The 18,023-nt window shown below is 41.9% G+C and overlaps 1 protein-coding gene across 1 annotated transcript in view; it reads right to left on the minus strand.

Annotated features, from left to right (window-relative positions):
* The window catches only part of PTPRG (protein tyrosine phosphatase receptor type G), a 405,417-nt gene that overhangs the window by 176,971 nt on the left and 210,423 nt on the right, over window positions 1-18,023 (minus strand). Inside the window, exons 3-4 of the mRNA XM_030502207.1 lie at window positions 15,825-16,004; window positions 10,112-10,260 (exon numbers count right to left, since the gene is read on the minus strand). Coding sequence (XP_030358067.1) covers window positions 10,112-10,260; window positions 15,825-16,004 — 329 coding nt within the window. The remainder of the gene's footprint in view (window positions 1-10,111; window positions 10,261-15,824; window positions 16,005-18,023) is intronic.

Raw genomic sequence — 18,023 nt, forward strand, 5'->3', positions numbered from 1 at the left:
ATCTCCAATCTCCTATTTTAAACTGGATGTAATGACATTTCTTTTTCGTAAGGGATATTATGGTCCTGCCTGGTACATGCCACCATAAGATTAAATGTGTCACTCAATTCTCAGCAAGCCACTTTCTCCTCAAGAGCACTGGCCTGCCCTGAGAGGGTCTAGATTTCAGGGGAAAGAGAATAGAATTTCCTGCTTAACCAGAGGTGATGAGAAACCAAAGAAAAAAGGTTTCCTCTTCTTTTTGACTGAATTTTTTAGTTTTGGCTACTCATCTCTAGGTAGTTTTGCATTTTAAATGTTAAATCTGCTACTCTTTGAAAACCCTTGAGCGCTGCATGCAGGCAAGGAGCACTGAATTTATCATCTTAGTTGTGGGCACTACCACCCCGAAGGGATGGAAGGGCTTGATGTAGGAATAAAAATCAACTAAAATCACCCTTACAGCAGTCTGGTTAAGAGCAAACACAAGCGGTGTTGCAGGTATGAACTTCAAAACACATTGTGGATAAAAGCTCTATAAAGACCAAAAAAAAAAAAAAAAAAAAAAAGACGACAAAATTCAAGAAATTTAATTCATCCCTGAGATGTTCAAATCCCAAAGATCTCTCCCTTCCATAACAAACGTGTGACAGATCTTGTGCTAAGGCATGTTTTTAATTCTCAAGTTACATTCACCACCCAGGGTGAGCAAAGTTGTTTCTCCACCCCTTATTTGGTGTCTGAGAGTCTGTTCAAAAACCATATTTTCCCCCAGTCCCAGGGAAGACTGATTCATGCTTAACTTACTAAGGAGACACTTTCAATCTTCTTTTCCTGGACAATTAATAGGCCCCTCTGGAGAAACTAACGCTCCTTTGGCAGACCAGGTACCATTTTCTGTGCTTGACTAAACTATTAACAAACTGTAGCCCACTGCAGGGGGAAGAGCTCTTTCCCACCTGGTAATGCTATTTCTAACTCTGGTGGGAAGCCAAAAGTTGTATTTCTTACACATGTGTAGACCAAGAGCTATGGTTTATAGAAAAACCCCTCCTGAGCAGTCAATGGACAATGATACCCAAACTCTCTCTGAGGTAACAAAGGCTTTCCTGCCCAGGCAGTGAGCTGCAGGGAGGAAACAGAAGGGGCTGGGATTTCCTGGAAATACAAACCCTCTTTGCCTCCTCTCTGAAGCCAGAGGATAAAGGAAAGCCCCCTCTAAGGGCAGCCAGCCTAGATAGGATGGTGGTAGAAAAGGACATTATTGGCCTTCGGAGGAATGTGCTGAAAATCCTGAATAATTAGACAACACAGAATTTTCCTTATTAAGCTGGGTAGAAAAATAGGGAGCAAGAGGACACGTGTATTCAGGGATACAACTATTTCCCCCAAATTGCTTTTTCTTTACAGAAAGATGACTGCTATTTGTCTCAAAGCATGAGCAAACACATACTTTTTTTTTTTTTCTCATTTTCAACCACTTGATTGTTATTTCATTTCTACCAGCCAGTAAACTCTTTCTGTGTTTTAAATCCTTTTTCAACTTTATTTAACCTTCCCGTCCTGTCTGGAAATACAATGCCTGTGAACTGGGGAAATAACAGGGACTACAATCATATTGCTGCCTGATCTCTTACATCATGTGAAGCTTTATCATAGAAAAAACAAAGCAATTCATCCCTGCAAAGGCTGTGGTTATAGCAGCAGCACTGCTGTACCCCAGAGCAGGAATTCCACTGGGGCAGGCGCTGCACAAACCCAGTGAAGAGACGCTCTTTGTCCCAAAGAGCTTGAAAACTCAATATAAGAGACAGCAGAGAGATTCAGGTGGGAGGGCAAGAACATAAACATGGTACTACTGATCAGCACAGTCCTCAGTGAATGCATTTCACAGTGTGCCTCCCCCTAGAATTGAAAAGCCTTTCTGTGACCTGCATTATAAAGTCAATTTTAATGAAAACCTTTTCAGACACATGAATAACCAGACACCGAGTCTTCCTTTCTGGTTTACACAAGCTTTTGGTTATCATCCCTTAGAAAACAGTTCTTTACCATGTGATAAAGCAGGGAAAAAAGAGTAAAACCCGAATAAATGTACTGAGTTTTCTAACTGCAAAAACACGTCTGACTCAATGTATTCTCTTGGCATGAAATTATAGCAACTGTTTAGAATTCTTCAGGAAAAGAAAACCAAACAAAAAACAAAAATGCAATCAGTAAAGCACCAGTATAATAGCCGATTTAAATCATTTCCTGCTTGCTGCCTTAAATCATGACTAAGATTGGTGAAATCTATTCCCACTGTTTGAGAACCAGTGAAATGACTTCCATGGGAAATACTGGCTGACAAGCTACCAAGAAGCCCATTAACCACATTAAAGTTTTGTTGTGATTTTTTTGTGTGCCAAGGAAACATTATCACTTCTTAACACATTTGTGCAATGTTTCTTTTCTTTTTTTCTTTGGCCAAATGTTATTTATCTTTGTTATCTCCAGAGTGCCTACTGGAATAACTACAAAGGGTCATACATCTCCAGCGGAGGACATCCCAAAGTCCCAGGACTGCTAGAATTGCCTGAGGGAAAGGGACAGTGCTGAGCACTTACCAAACTTCACATGTTCCTAACCAGCATCCCAGGACCCTTGTGTACAGCCAGCCTGGCACAGTATGGTGTGCAAACACACCCGACCTGCACACTCAGTGCACCCAGATACATGCTCCAAGCTTGCAGCCCAGAGACACTGACTGACCTGCAAGCCCACCTCTCTATAAGCCTCCCAACACTTCATGGCTGTGCACTGACTCTGAAAGAATGGACATCCTGTGTCTGAGTTCCCAAACTTAAGCTATGAGCAATTTTGGAAAGCTTGGCTGCCTGCTGAAGACTGAGGTGGTCATTTCCACTAACAGCAATAAAACAGCCCTCTAATACCTGCAGAAGCAAGTTTCTGCAGCATTACTGAAGACCCATATCTAGCCATACTAAATGAAGTGGTGCTTCTGCCCAAGATGTATTTGCACAGAGGGATGCTGAAGTTCAGCTAACTCCTCACCTCTAAGCCAGGTTAGAACGCATTCATGCATGGCCTCCCTACCTGCACTCACCTCTCACCATCACTGCTGAGGGAAGGAGGCTGATGTGGACATGTCATAGAAGAGCTGCAGCTACACGTCCCTTTGAGTCTATCAAAGTCTTAGCCTGTTCCTTACAGCTACAGCCAAATGAAGTCACCTTCTTCTAAAGAAACACTTTACATTGCAGAAGCCTGCCAGATAGTCTAACATGGTAGCTACCTAATGTGGGGAAGCAGCAAAAAAAGCTATCACCTCCTGTCCTCTTCCTTCTCTTCCTGTAATAACTGTTCCAGAAGAATGGAATTTATCAAGCTCCCATACATACTTTTTTTCCCTTTTCTTGACACATTTGAGTGCCCAGAGTGAATGCCAGTAAATCCAGTGGCCTAAGCACCCAGTAAGCTCAGCACGTAAGGCTCACCTTTACAGCTGGGGAGAGACAGTCCCATTTTTCTAACTCAGACAATCCCACATTTCAAGTAACAATGCTATTGAATCTGCTACCTTTCATTAAAGTAGCTCTTACAACTCTGTCAAATTCTCCAACCTTTGTATTGATTTTTTTCTCCTATTCAAAATAACTCTCCTTTACAACAAGAGCTGGCTGTCAGCCTCTTATCTCTTATTTTCACCCCATCTGATCCTCCCTCTCCTTGTCAGTCTTTCAGATTCCAATTAATCATGTAGAAAATCAGGGATTTATGTTAAGAGGAATGTAAAACTCTTAGCTCATCATTAACATACTGTAATTGCAGTGTAGTGCTACTGCCTCTGACCTTTTCAACAAGGCACTGGAAATCCTTTGGGGAAAGCAGGACATTCCCACCCAACCTGAAAAGAGCTATATCTGGTTCGTGTTACTGGATAGTTATTACAGTATAAAACCCTGAATGCACTGTAACGTTTGCAACACATTCGAGAAATTACAGGTGCCCGGCAGAGAGGAGGAAGATGCTGCCATAAAACCAAAGTGCTCTATGTCCCTAAATATTGCCTGGGTCTCTACACGAACAGTCCCAAGATACGTTAACCCCTCCACTAAACATATTTTAATTTCAGACCATCCTCTCATGTTTCTTCTTAACTATCAGGGGGCATTCGCAGAAAAGATCAGCCAGATGGAGACTAAATATTTCACTAGTACGAGATGAAGCATCCTGCAGTAAAACAGAACCTTGATTACAATGAAGTCATTAATTAAAGTCTCAACTGACTCTCCTGTCAGTATACAGGAGGCACTAAAGACAACTGTGAGGAGACAGTGCATCAGCTACACTAAGGAAAATACAACAGTAAACCAGACAGTAATAAGATGATGTTTAACTTCCACTGCTTGCAGTCTTTACAGTGCAGCATGATGGAAACTCACCCATGTGCCCAGTATATCCATCCACTTTATGTCTTAAAATTATGACACGCTGATTTCCTGACGATGAGAAACCTGAACAAGTTTTAAAAGTGGTGAAGAGCAGACAAGTCTGCAGACTCCTAGAGTAAAATCTTACAGTACTGGCGATAAGACAGCAGCAGTTTTGGCTTTTTAGCATCTCGTATTTTTAGAGTATTTATGGCTAGCTGGACCCCAGGAGACTATGGGGGAAAAGGGGACAGAAAAGTTTAAGAAAACCAACCACAAAAAACCACCATGGGAAGTGTCAGTTTGAAAAATAGAAGAAAAAAAATTACTAAATGTGAAAATCCCCAAGCCATCTCCTTGTCTGAATGATTAAGTCGGGGTGCTCTAAGAGATGTAGATGGAGTAAGCAGTGCATGCTAAATTCCCTAGACTTTCTACAGCACAGGCAGCATGAGTATGGAGCCAAATCCTCACTCAGAGTCTCGATCAGCACATCTCCCATCAAAGTCACTGGCAGGTCTACGTATCCTTCTGTAAGTGTAGATTTGGTCCTTCAAGAGAATACTACAGTAAAATTACTTCAAGTCCCTCACTGTGATAGATTCCCAATGGTCCTCTTTAGGTCCCTCCATCATTTATTGACTTCTACTTTGCTACGTCCTGGCAGATGGAGGCAAGGAAATTTGAATAGCAACTGGTAAACGAAATACAAGGAAATAAAACCAAGGCTGGCTCCCTGTTTCACAATTAGTCTTTACTTGTGCTTGAAGCCAATGCAAGAGATCTTTGCAAAATTACAATTACCAGGTATGCTGGATGCTAGAAATAATAAACCCAGCTGCAACACGGCAACAATATATGCAGAAAAAATACTGTGATACATTCATCTTTTAATGTCAAAAAGCATGCACAAATCTAAACAGACTTACAAATGCACCAAGAGTAAAATTAAAGAACAGAAAAGGTCCCAATTCTAACAGGAAAAAGTCAATCTCCCCTACCATCCACAGGTGGACACAGGGCTGGACATACACTATAGAGGACTCCAGCTGTGATAGAAAGACTTAACGTCTAGCATAAAGCAAAAAACCATTAACTACTCTCAGTTTATTCCCTGTAGTAAAGGTTTTTGTGCCCTGAATACCAGACATTTCGTCTACATTAATGACACTGTCTTCTGCCTGTGATAATATAACACATCAGGACTAAAGTGATATAATGAGAGGCAGGATAGCACAGAGTGATAAACTTTGGTCAGGAGACCTGAGCATTCAAATTAGAGCAACTAGCCGTAGGATCTAAACCACACTGAAGTCAGTAGGTATATTCAAAGGGAAAAGGAAGAAAATCAAAGAAGTAGCAAGAACAAAGACACCATTAGAACCTGGAAAGCCTTCTAAGAAACAGGCTTAAAGAAAAGCAAAAATTGTTAATGCAAATGATTGTTTTGTAATAATAATTTAGTAAAATGAATCTATCAACATAACATAAAAGCCCATTAATTGACATGAAAGGGTGTTAAAGCTCTTCATTTTCTGCTGGGATGGTTTGTGGGGTTTTGTTGTTTTGGGTTTTTTTTTGTTTTGTTTTAAATGGAGAACTACTTGAGATCTCCAAAAACATGCATGTTGGCACTTGTGGGTACGAAATCACACTACTATTTCAGAAGCCAAGTTGATGTTCCTATTACCGATTTGGCCTACACAGTGCAAGTTTGTTCATGTAAGATTAAAGGGATGAGGTCTCTATGGCATATTGCAGTATGGTCCTTGGAATAAGATTCTCATTTACTAAATAAATTACTGTATAGTACTGTATAATGGTGTTCACATTATAACTGACAATTAGCACCATTAAAGAGAAAGCTCATAAACAGCCAAAGCTCACATCAAATTAACAGAGTCATGATTAAAATCACTCTTCTGATTTCTGCTCTTCACAGAAATAATCAGCATTTTGCATAGAAATGAGTACGAAGCAGCTCAAAAAAAGATAAATGCACAGTTATGCTGGGATGGTGGTGCCCAACTCCGCCAGCACAGCACAGCAATGCCACGTCAGCTCTTCTCTTGCCTATGAAATATTAAGCACTGGGTTTCCCTCCTAGCAGGCACGGCGTGCCGCAAGCTCTGCACAGGCAGGGCTGGTAACCGGTGCAGTGACACGGGAGATTAAAGCTCTGCAATTACTCATCTTGGCTCTAATGAGGGGAACCTGAGTTCTCTCCTGGCCTGGGGGAAGCTCATCATCTTGATTTTAATTTTGTCACTTCGCCATTTAAATGGTTTCCAGCGTTTGCATGTTCATTTATATTGCTGCTACTTCAGAAAGAAAAAGAACAACCTGAGTAATTATAGCAGGGAAAACCAATAACAAAATACAAAAGAGTCAGCAATTTATTAAAATTTAGAGAATGCAATGTTAAAAACTTCCCTTAACTTGAGGAAAAAAGGAGAGACTTTTTCTAAACTGGCACAGAGCCCACGTCCTCATTAGGGTTCGTGCTCCACTTACAGCAATAAGCTAATGGTGTCGCTTTAATCTTCAGCGTCACAGCACCAGTTCCTGGCCTCACTCCGATGACAGTGCTAACATAGCAAAAAGGAGGGAAAAAGAAACTTCAGGCTAACGCTGACCAGGCCAAGTATCAAACTGGAACCTGGATGTGGATGGAAGTTGGAAGCGTTCATGTCTATTCATGAATGCTACTTCAGAGACAGCCAAGCTCATAATGGCTTCATGAGGCTCAAGTATCACCAAGGAAAATCTAATCAATAAATCAGCAATCAAGACGACATAATGAAGGAATACCGTTACCTATGCCACGGTCTGAAAAGGAATCACAATATGCTACATATGCATAAAAGTACTGTAAGATAATATACCTTTGATCCAACATGCCTTTGAAAGGAGGAAACAAAAGGATGTTCTCATATATCTTACCAACTAATTCAACATATATATCACAAAAAAATAAAATCCAGATGGGCTTCAATGAAGGAAACCAATTAACATAGACAGTCTTACCATCTGACACATTAGTTGTAATAATAAAAACCAAGCAACATGGTCAAACAATAACGCTTTGTATTATATCTGACATTTCTAATTAGTTTCTGCATCCTCTACAAGAAAAAAAGACTACCAGCAAGCACTTTGTTTCCCAGAGGAAAAACAACTTCTAAACTTCTTGTACACAGAGCAGACTCTATGGATGAAGTTGATCTATCTGCGTTCCCTTGGGATGTGCCTTGGAACTAATGGGTTTTGCATAGTCCACATCTGGTCGCACAATTAGACTCAGAAAATGTTTCCTTTCAGTTGCATGGCCACTGTAACTGCTGCAGACCTGGAATGCCAGTAGTTGAGTGCTCCTCAAAAGCTTTACCTACCTCCATGGGCTCAGAATAACCAGAATCATTTGGGCTTTGCTCTCTGTAGGAGAGGATTTTGTTTTTAGATTTCTACAGCCTTCCTAGAAATTCCACTGCTCAAAGGAAGTACAGTATTTCTGGCACAGACCTCCCAGCATCAGGCAATTAGGGTTGCATCAGACAGTTGGAAGCTGAACTACAATTAGTATTACAAATTAAAAGCTCCACCATGCATACACGTACAGTTACTGTTCGAGAGGGCGAATCCCAATTGTGAGGACTTTTTTGCATGTGTCAGCAAGGAGGACTCAGTTTTATCACCTTAGACCAACTGGGTCCTTCAAAATCTACCCAGGAAAATCCTTTTCAGCATATGACTGAAATTTGGAATTCTTGGGCTGGAGGTAGATTGCATGACAATGGGGAAAGGCTCAGTTTGGAAACTCTTCCTCCTCTACAAAATAGTAAAGGAAAGGCTGTGGGAATTCTGCTAATGCCATCACACCCAGGAAGGCCAGAGAACAAAGGTTCATGTCATTGCAATGAATACAAATCACTTGGAAAATTACATTTTCGTTATTAGGATTAACACTAAACCTATCCAATATAGCAATTTATTTTGCACAGCATTCATAAAGTGTGACCTAAATTCTAAAAGGCAGTCTCCCTCCCCCACATTTTAAAGAAGGAAAAATTAGTATTCTAACCAACTGAAAAGGAAATGAAGAATATTAAACCAAAGGAAACTTATTTCTTAGGAATTTGGGTTTGTTTTTTTTTTTTTCCCCCAACTAAACTAGCTTCCATTCACCAAGCCAGCATCAAACAGCCTTGGCATTGTAAGAAAGTATTTCCACTTCACAAACCCTATTTCTGACATACACACGAAGGTCCAGGCTCCTTTACTATCTCCACTCCCTAAAATTTCAAAAGAGGAGTTGACTGGCTCTGTAATTTTCCGAGTGCTGCTTCTGCCACCCAGAAATATGTTTCCAAAGCACCGCCAACTGAGACAGACAGGGCAGCATGACAATGTCTGGGCCTTTACTCCATGTGTTCAGGGGTGGCTCCTTGTGAGAAATCACAGCTACATCAAGCCAGAAGCTGTTGGACAAGCTCGTTAAGATTAAAAAATCTCTGCCTCACAGAACACCCAACATACAGGTTCAGAATTGGGAGACAAAAAATGGCTTCTAATTCTCATGTGATGGGGCAGTTGGAGCAGGGAGGTGATAACCAAAGGATCTGGTCATGCTCCAGAGTTTTTTTACAACATTCCTCTGGAAGCCCCTTCCCACCTCCTGAAAAACATGAGTTGGTGAAAGCCACATTTTGACAAATTATGGCAAGTTGGGGACTAAATTAAGTTCTTGCAAGACCCAGCTCACAAAACAACCATTTCTGCCCACAAGTGCAGCTCCCCTCAACCTGCTCACATCCACATGTCACGCTCTGAAAGTGCTTATCTGCCTCACAACAGGCAAAGGTAATCCAAGATAACATCTGTTTTATCTCACCATGCAAAACCTTGAATACAGAGTGAAAAGTATCAACAAACTCTATTGACACAGAAAACATTGCACTAAGGACAGAGGGACCTAGGACTACCAGTCACAAGCCAAGACCCTCCCTGCTACCTCAAAGCACATCCTTGCTGTAGGCAGTCAGCCAGCATCATGCATGTTCACAGGGTGCTGTGACCAAGACAACACCTTGCCCCTGGTGTGGCACAGCACCATGCTGTTATAGCTGGGCACTGTTAGACCAGGGCTGGGCCAGGTCCAGGTGGCTCCTGCACAAGCAAAGCAAACTCACTGCTGTTTGCACAGATCTATGTAGATATCCCATTAATACAAGGCAAGGGAGTGCAGTGAAATGCAGGTAGAGTGAAGGTCCTATGTGTGCAAGGAAGTAATAGCAATGAAAGACAGCGGTCTCAGCACCGAGGCTCCCAAACCGCTGCTATTTGTTTGTAAGCATCATGGGAAAGAAAAGATTTGGAGGACAATGAGGTCACTTTGCGGATATTCACAAGGAGAAACCCCCACACATGCAAAGCTTATGGGAGAAATGAGAAAAGTGGCTGTTTGCAACTTAACCCATGGGACACGAGAGCTGGCAACGGTAGCAAAGCTGAGCTCAGAGCTGACATTGCAAAAGCACATAAGAGATGATAGATAGAGTGCTGCGAGGGCCGGAAGGGCCTTGAAAGTGATATGTTCACTGAAGGAAACATTGCCCTATTTCACAGTCGTCTCAAACTACAGCAATACATTCTGATTTTATTTTTTTTTAGAGAACATAAGCGCATGTTTTTCCACTCACCTCAACAGGGAACCTCTTGCCATTGATGCTGTGCTCAGAGCCAGCTGATCCGTTGCTTTGACCCCAGTGAAATTCCACTTTCTCTGCCTTGAATCTGCCCGGCAACCCGGCACCACTGACAAAATAATCGTCCTTCAGCAGGATAGCAACTGCACACACAGAACAATGAGAAAGACGGTCTTAGCACAGCTCTTCTGAAGCATTTACAGTTTCTGCTCATTATATTCAAACACTTCTTCTAATGCAAGTAAAATGCTGGGTCACTGCTTTCCTTTTTACAGGGATTGGTTTAAAAAAGTCTACAAGTAATGCTAGCTAATTATGAAACTGATTATGAAGCTACATAGACTACAGAAAATCCCAAAGCCCAAATATCTCAAGGACTTTTTGCCCTCCTTATTGGACTCTGATTAAAATTTAAATGTCAAGATTCATCACAACCTGTTTAATGCATTTCCAGAGAGTAACGGCTGACCATGGTCCTTGGCCTTACAAACCACCGAAGGTCTGTAGATCACAAGTTAGGAAAAGAATGGATCTTCTGTTTGTTGGATTTCCTCTATTTTGTTGTTGCAGGGGGCGGGGGCGTGGGGGAGCCCTGTGCCCTGTCCCACCTCTATAGCTGGCCATGGTGGGTACTTTCCTTAGGCTCCCTGCTCCTCCTTTCTGTAAAATGGGGAGAGTGATAATACAGTTTCCGAGACCCACTCGTGAGGTGTCCTCCGTAAGAACTGGGGTTTAATACAGTGACTCTGACATTATTATTATGTGATTCAATAAGGGTCAAAAGGATCTTCTTTGTATTTTCTTTTCATGTCCAGAAGCCTTTGTATTTTATGTGACAATAAAAGCCCTAGGTCCAAACAGAGGGCAAAATCGTATGGTGAAAGCTGGTACATGTTACAGAGGAGGTCTCTGGTCCAAGCAAGAACTGCAGCCAGCTTTCAAAAAATTCCTGTCTGCTGGTCTCACTACAAGATCAGCTGTCTTCCTAGCATCCCCCGTTTGTAATACACACGATTCCTAAAAATTCCTCCCTACAAAATCCTTTCTTCTCATCCCTTACAAAACTGTTGCTTAAAAACAGAACTAAAATTAGAATTTTGTTCTTGTAAAAGCCATTACAGACCCACCGCTCACTGTGCCCAGAATCCTGCAATTAAAGTTTTTGGGTTGGTTTTGTTGAGTTCTTTTTAATGGGAATAGCATAACCCACAAGGATTTCTCTGTGTTCTCAAGCCAACTGTGCCATCAGAACGGGAACATTAATACAAATCCAATTTTATTATGTAAGAGGGAGGATTTTATTTACTGTGGAAAAAACCCAAAGCAGCTCATTGTGAAATAAGTTATTCCTCTGTGGGTGAACCGGTGGCAGCTTTGCTGTGGGCCAGGCTTTCTGCTGCCTCCTCTGAGTACAGCCAGTTGGCTACGGCAGCCTCATCTCAGGTGCAATTGTACCATGTAGACACATCTCAACTTTAAATTGTTTATATTAAAACCATCTAAATGTTAAAATGCAGATGTTCAGATGTTTCTGAATTGTGCCAGCAACATCACGGGGCTATTTTTAAATCCATGATTTCTGGTTTTGCATCAAATTGTTTGGGTAGGAAGACAGGTGGTGCAGGACTGGCTATAGGATACTGCCTGTGCCAGCCAGGGTACTACTACTGGTGGTTACTGTCTTCTTACACTAAACCTGTGAATGCACCACTGCTCTCTTCCTCCTTTAAAAAGTTCTCAGTGAGCTCAGCAGTATTTTAACACCAAAAATCTTACTCAATTGGTTATAAAATCCATAGATAAAATTGTAGGAGATGAGCAATACAGGAAAGCAGATTCGTGTGCATCTGTTAAAAACCTCTGTGGGGATTCAGTTGCATCTAATAAATATTTGATAGTTCCTAAATCATTTATGGCTCTGTCAGGGGTCATTTTACTTGTTTTAGATGAATAATTAAAAGGATAATTAGGAGGATGTACGATCTGAAATGTTCATCTAATTGTTCATTTTACAGTATTTCTTACACTGCTGAGCTGCACAACACATGTTCCGATCACCTTCCTATCTTAACAGCATCCCCTTATTGTCAATGATTTGGGGATTGCCCTCCCATGTAATCTCTAGTATTCAGGTCTGAATTAGGCAAACACCACCCTACAGGACTTTGGGAGGCACTGCTTTTATCCAATGACTTCTATAGAGTGCACAGCAAGGAACAACTCCCCAAAACCCACTAATTAAAACCCCCCTATTTAACTGAGATTATAAAACCAAAGGTGGGGGTGCATAGCCACTAGAATCACAACTGCATGATGCCATTTGCAGGATCAGGGCTGGAGCTGTATGCCCATCACCGTCGTGAGAGCAAAACTAAACCTGGATACAAAGCAGCTCTTCCCCTGCCTTAGCAGAGCAGCTCTGATGGTCAGCACCAGCCAATGTGATGCACATCACGTAGGAAAAGTACTTAACAAAAACACACCTCTGGCAGAAATTTTAGTAGGTTTCTCTAAGTGGAAGGAGGTTTTAGAAGTTCTCAGTGACCTAAAAAGGGGTAAAGTGGCAATGTCTGTGTACTGCTGGCAAAGGTACTGCTCCCACGGGCACTCTTCCCACAGGGCAGGTTGGGCTTGAAGAAGCCTCATCAGCCTCAGGCCCAGCTGACACCAGCTAACAATTATACAGTGGCACAAATGAAACCAACTAATGCAAATACAACTATGAAGTGTGCTTATACTCTCTAAGTGATCTTCACCACTTGGGAACCAGCTACTATGGTGATGAAACAGTAGAACCCATATTAGTGCCTTTGTCAGTATCATCATGCACAAACTCATTTCTAGTCGAGACAGGGGCTTGACAAATCCAATTCCATTTTCTGAATGAAACACTGTTTTCTGTACATTGTCTGCCCTTTACCTGGTATGGGGGTAGGGAGGTGGAAATAAGAAGCAGCACAGCAAATCTATAGAGCAATAACCTCTTTACCTTTTAACATTTCAGACCATAAAAATAACTAATTGTTCTATCCTAAAAAAATTTACTAGGTCCAATAGCAATCACAATAACCCAAGTAACACATTTCCTGCCAGTTAATGAGCATCAAGGTTAAGGGCCTTTGGCTTTCCCCTCGGACCCCCGTCTCTTTTAACCAGTCATTAATTGCCGAGAAATGCCCTCTACATCCGTCACCGTTGCTCAAACAGATATTCAGTTTACTGTCTCTGTCAGTCTGCAATATGAAGGTCTCATGTGGCCATCTGCTCCAAGACTCTGCTGCCAAAATACATCGCAATTTATGGCACAGCCTGCTTCTACATTCTAGCCACAAGCCAAAACATCCTACTTGGTTTGCTGCTCTACCACTTACCACCTTAAAAATCAACCCCAAGCAAGTTTCTTCAACAGGTCAGGAAACCAAGAAAAGGATTTGAAAAAATAAGGGAGGAGTTAAGAGCTCAGCAGAAGTAATCAGGGATGACAGCAAGGCAAAAAGGGTCTTCACATTACCAGGAGAAGGCCATAAGTTACCACAAAAAGTGACAGTTACTGTTGCTCTGTGAAGCAATAACATGTCAGCAAAAATCCATACCCCAATGGGTGAGGAAATCAAATATAGCAGCAGTGCTAAAATCACCCAGCAGAGAAGAGTGAGGATACAGCTTTCATTGCCAACTGTGTGGAGACTGGAAAATCTGCTGGCATGTTTTGGTTCAATAGAACAAGGTTCTGGCTTGTATCAGCAAGAGTATGTCCAGGAGGACCAGGGCAGTGATTGTCCCCCTGTACTTGGCATTGGTGAGGCTGCACCTTGAGTCCTGCGTTCAGTTCTGGGCCTGTCACTACAAGAGAGACACTGAGGTGCTGGAGCGGGGCCAGAGACGAGTAACAGAGCTGGTGAACGGTCTGGAGCACAAGCGTGATGAGGAATGGCTGAGGGACCTGGGAGGTTTAGTCTGGAGAAGAGAAGGCTCAGGGGGTACCTTATCGCTCTCTACAACTGCCTGAAATAGGACAACAGCAATAGGACAAGAGGAAATAGAATCAAGCTGCACCAGGGGAGGTTTAGACTGGATATTAGGAAATACTTCTTCATCAAAAGGGTTGTCAAGCACTGGAAGAGGCTTGCCCAGGGAAGTGGTGGAGACGCCATCCCTGGAAGTATTTAAAAGACGTGTAGATGTGGCACTGAGGGACATGGTTTAATGGTGGACTTGGCAGTATCGGGTTAACAGTTGGACTCAATGATCTTACAGGTCTTTTCTAACCTAAATGAGTCTATGCTTCTAACATGGTTTCCTACTATATGTACAGCAATATGCTTCTATTACACATACAGTATAGCATTAGCATCTTTCTTACAAGAACAGCACCATCACTTTTCTGCGGCATTTCTAATTATATTTATTGCTGGTTACTACAAACACCCCTCTGAGACAAAAAGGGCAGGGTGCATAACATGAATAGATTAATTAAGCACCAAATTTCCATAGCATTCAACCTTGCCTGAACCTCACACTGATACAAAGGGCAACAAAGTCAGGATTTCAAAGCAAACAGGAGGCATTTCTTAGTGAAGCTGGGAAAAAAACCCTCAGTAATGCATCAAAATATCAGCTATGCTTGGTGGTGGTTCATGTTAACTGGCTTTCCTTTGGAGTGAAAGAAAGCAGGATCTCAGCCTGTCGCTCCATTTCATCTGAGGGGCAATAACTCCCACCTCCTGTTAAGATCCTGAATTGTTGGAACTGGATCTGAAGGGGTTGCTGGACTCCAGGTTATGGCTCAGATCCAAAGTCCCCTGGAAGCAACGGGTGTATCTGAGGTCACGCTGCAATCACAGCTGTGTTGCAGACTCCTGGAGCAGGTACCTGCCCTGGGTTTTGCTAGCAGCCCTCTGACTAGGGACGCATTACATAAAGCACTATAGAGAGATGCGTGTCGAATGTCAATAAAGATAAAAATATACTTCCAATAAATAAAATTGAATTAATTAGTGGTTTAATTCAATTCGCTAAAAAAGATGTGACCTTGTCAAATGGAGAGGGTGGCCTTATAATTTCTGCTTTTTACATTTTTAGAACTAAAAAGTAATCAAATGCATGTGGTTTTGCATATAAATCAACCTTGACCTTTCAGTGAACTGTTTTGGTAAAAATAAGCAGTGCTTTTGACTGTTCTTTTCTCTAAAAGCTAGAACAGACAGAGCAGAAGAGAAGTCAGTTCAGAGAAGAACACACAGCTATAATCATATCAAACACATTAATAAACCCCCACTACTCTGAGCAGTTATTGCTCTTTCTTCTCTAAAACTTTCCAATTTCTAAGACTTCCCCTTTCCTTCCCCCTGAGCCTTGCATCTCAGCATTCTTTTGGATTAGATGTTACGGCCTCCCAAAGCTGATAATTCAAGGTTACACCTTGAAACTCTTATACCGCCTTTTATTCTGAGGAACAACTGACTACCGAGAGAATTATTTTATACTAAAAAAACCCCCCAAAACCCCTTAAAATCAATCTGCAGAACTACCTTTGCACAGAATGCAGAGGTAGAGATAGGTAGCTGCTGCTGGAAAATTATATTAAAGGAAAAAAAAGGCAGCAAAACCCAAACAACAGAAGAATTAAAAAGCAAGAGGGTGGAACATGGATTGAATTTTTAATTGACTGCAGGCAGGCTCTGGAGACAAAGAGACAAGAACATACCCGTTTTTCCTGTGTTTTTCATCCAAGTCTTGTTTGAAGATTCATTGTCAAAACCATCCAGCTGCAGTTCTTGATACTCATCTCCAACGTGGGCCTGATGGTCTACGATGTCTATGGGAGACTGGTGAGACCCTCCACACTTCTCGCTGGAAGTAACCCAGTGCTCGGGACCAGAGTTACCTGTTAAAAAATACCAATGCCAGTTAACATTCCAGTGGCTCAACAGTTTGGGATAACTCTTAAGTAAGAGGATGAAGCACTTCAGCTCCCCAGGTAACTCCACTGCAGGTACACCTCTCGCATAAGACTTCTAAACTTACGAGGAGCTTGAAATCCATTAGCTTTGTGCAGTTCTCCAACTTTGCCTCTGGCAGTAATGAACAATGGCCTTTTTTTACTTACTATTCTATAAAACTATCCGTGATAGCCAAGTTCCCCTCGTACGTATGTTATCGATTAGCATGGTGTTACAGGAACTTTTCTAAAGCTTCGGCCTTAATACATCACGATATAATAATGTGACAAATAACAAACCAGCTACCCATTAACCTGTGTTTGTGCAATACTCTGCTAAGATAATATGATCTTTAGTAATAATCACATTTCTTTCAAATGTTTGGAAGCCAGACAAGGTAAAAAGAAAGAATTAAGCTAAGCATATGTTAGTAAGTTTGAACAAAATAAAGGAAAAAACAATTACTCTGGATGGAGGAAGTAAAGAGGACAATGGCCTGCCAGAAAAATACTGTAACTTTCTTTTGTTATTAGCTTGCTTTTTCTATTAGCACAGTCTATTTGCACCTCATGTAAACTACTCTCTCAAAACAAGTCAAGTCAAACAGTAAATGAGAAGCTCCAAGGACTGATGGGTAGTGTCTTGTATATGTGGCTGTACCTGGGCACATCAAAGCCATCCATATTATGTGACAGCTAGTCAAAAGCAGAGAGCCAAATACTGTCACCTTTCCTCCCGTCGCACCCCTCTACTCTCTTCTCATTTAAAAAAACTGCAGGGAGAAGTTTAAGTTCTGGAAAGCCACAAAAGCTTCTATATTTTGTGAGCCCATCACTAGCCACTGTTCCAAGGTCAGTAAGAGTGGACAATGCTACAGCTGTGAAGAGAAATTACACTGAAATGCCTCCGTTCCCAGCACATCAGGGTCCTCATAGGCTCAGCATAACACTTTTAAGTCCTTTTTTAGTTGTTTAAGATACCAGCTGTTATCACAGCTACCCATCCAAGTCGCAAGGCACAGGAGGAGGAGGAGTGCATCCTGCTCTGGCTCCGGAGCTTTCACCAGCTCCAGATTACTTTTTGGTCTATTTGTGAATCCTCAACCCCCAAGTTGTGTAACCAAATTTCACAACAGGATTGCACCAGCACTGCTTGTGGGAGAAGGAAAGCAGCAGTGTCTTGCGGTGTGGCAGTGGAGCTGCAAGAGGTAGTATCGCAAACCATCAATCACTCCATCTGCCAGAGGTTGCCCGCCATAGCCCTAACTTACCCTGCCCATTTGGTGAGGTTCTCCAGCATGAACAGACAATAAACAGTATGTAAAAACAAAAGGTTTCAGGCAAAGACTTTGTCATCCCCACCATATGCCAACTCTAGAGAGGATCTCCAGTGAATTTCAGATTTTTCTTATGACCTCCCTCTCCAACTCTCAAATTGTATTAACAGAGACTAAGAGATTATCTTCCTATAAGTGCAAACAGTGATTTAAACTCCTGAAACAATAGCACGGAGTTCTTGTAAAGCACTTTTCGCTCACGGTTCTTGAAGTGCTTTACAGCAGGGATCAGCAACGTTATTTTCATGTAAAGACAGGGAAATTGATGGACTGAGAAGGGAAGCAATTCGCCCAAGCTCATCTACCAAAATCACGGTACAACCCAGAGCTGAACTCTGCTCTCCCAAGACCCCTGACATCATACCTGTATCATACCTCTGAACTACAGAGTCAGTATGTCTGTTCAATAGGCAGACAGCAGCAAATTATGCACCAATATGCATTTCTTACCCTTTCATCTGAGAAGCGTATGTAAATTCAATTAGTGCCATCCAAACCCAGTAGTTCTGAAGGCCAGTTCCTTTGGCCCCTGGGTTTCAATCTGTCTAGCTGCAAAATGCATTCTTCCTATCTTCCCATGGGCTAAAGCAGGACACTTAATCAATAGCAAGATTTTGTGCTATATTCA

Source organism: Strigops habroptila, chromosome 11 (assembly GCF_004027225.2).
Source record: "Strigops habroptila isolate Jane chromosome 11, bStrHab1.2.pri, whole genome shotgun sequence".
NCBI lineage: Eukaryota > Metazoa > Chordata > Aves > Psittaciformes > Psittacidae > Strigops > Strigops habroptila.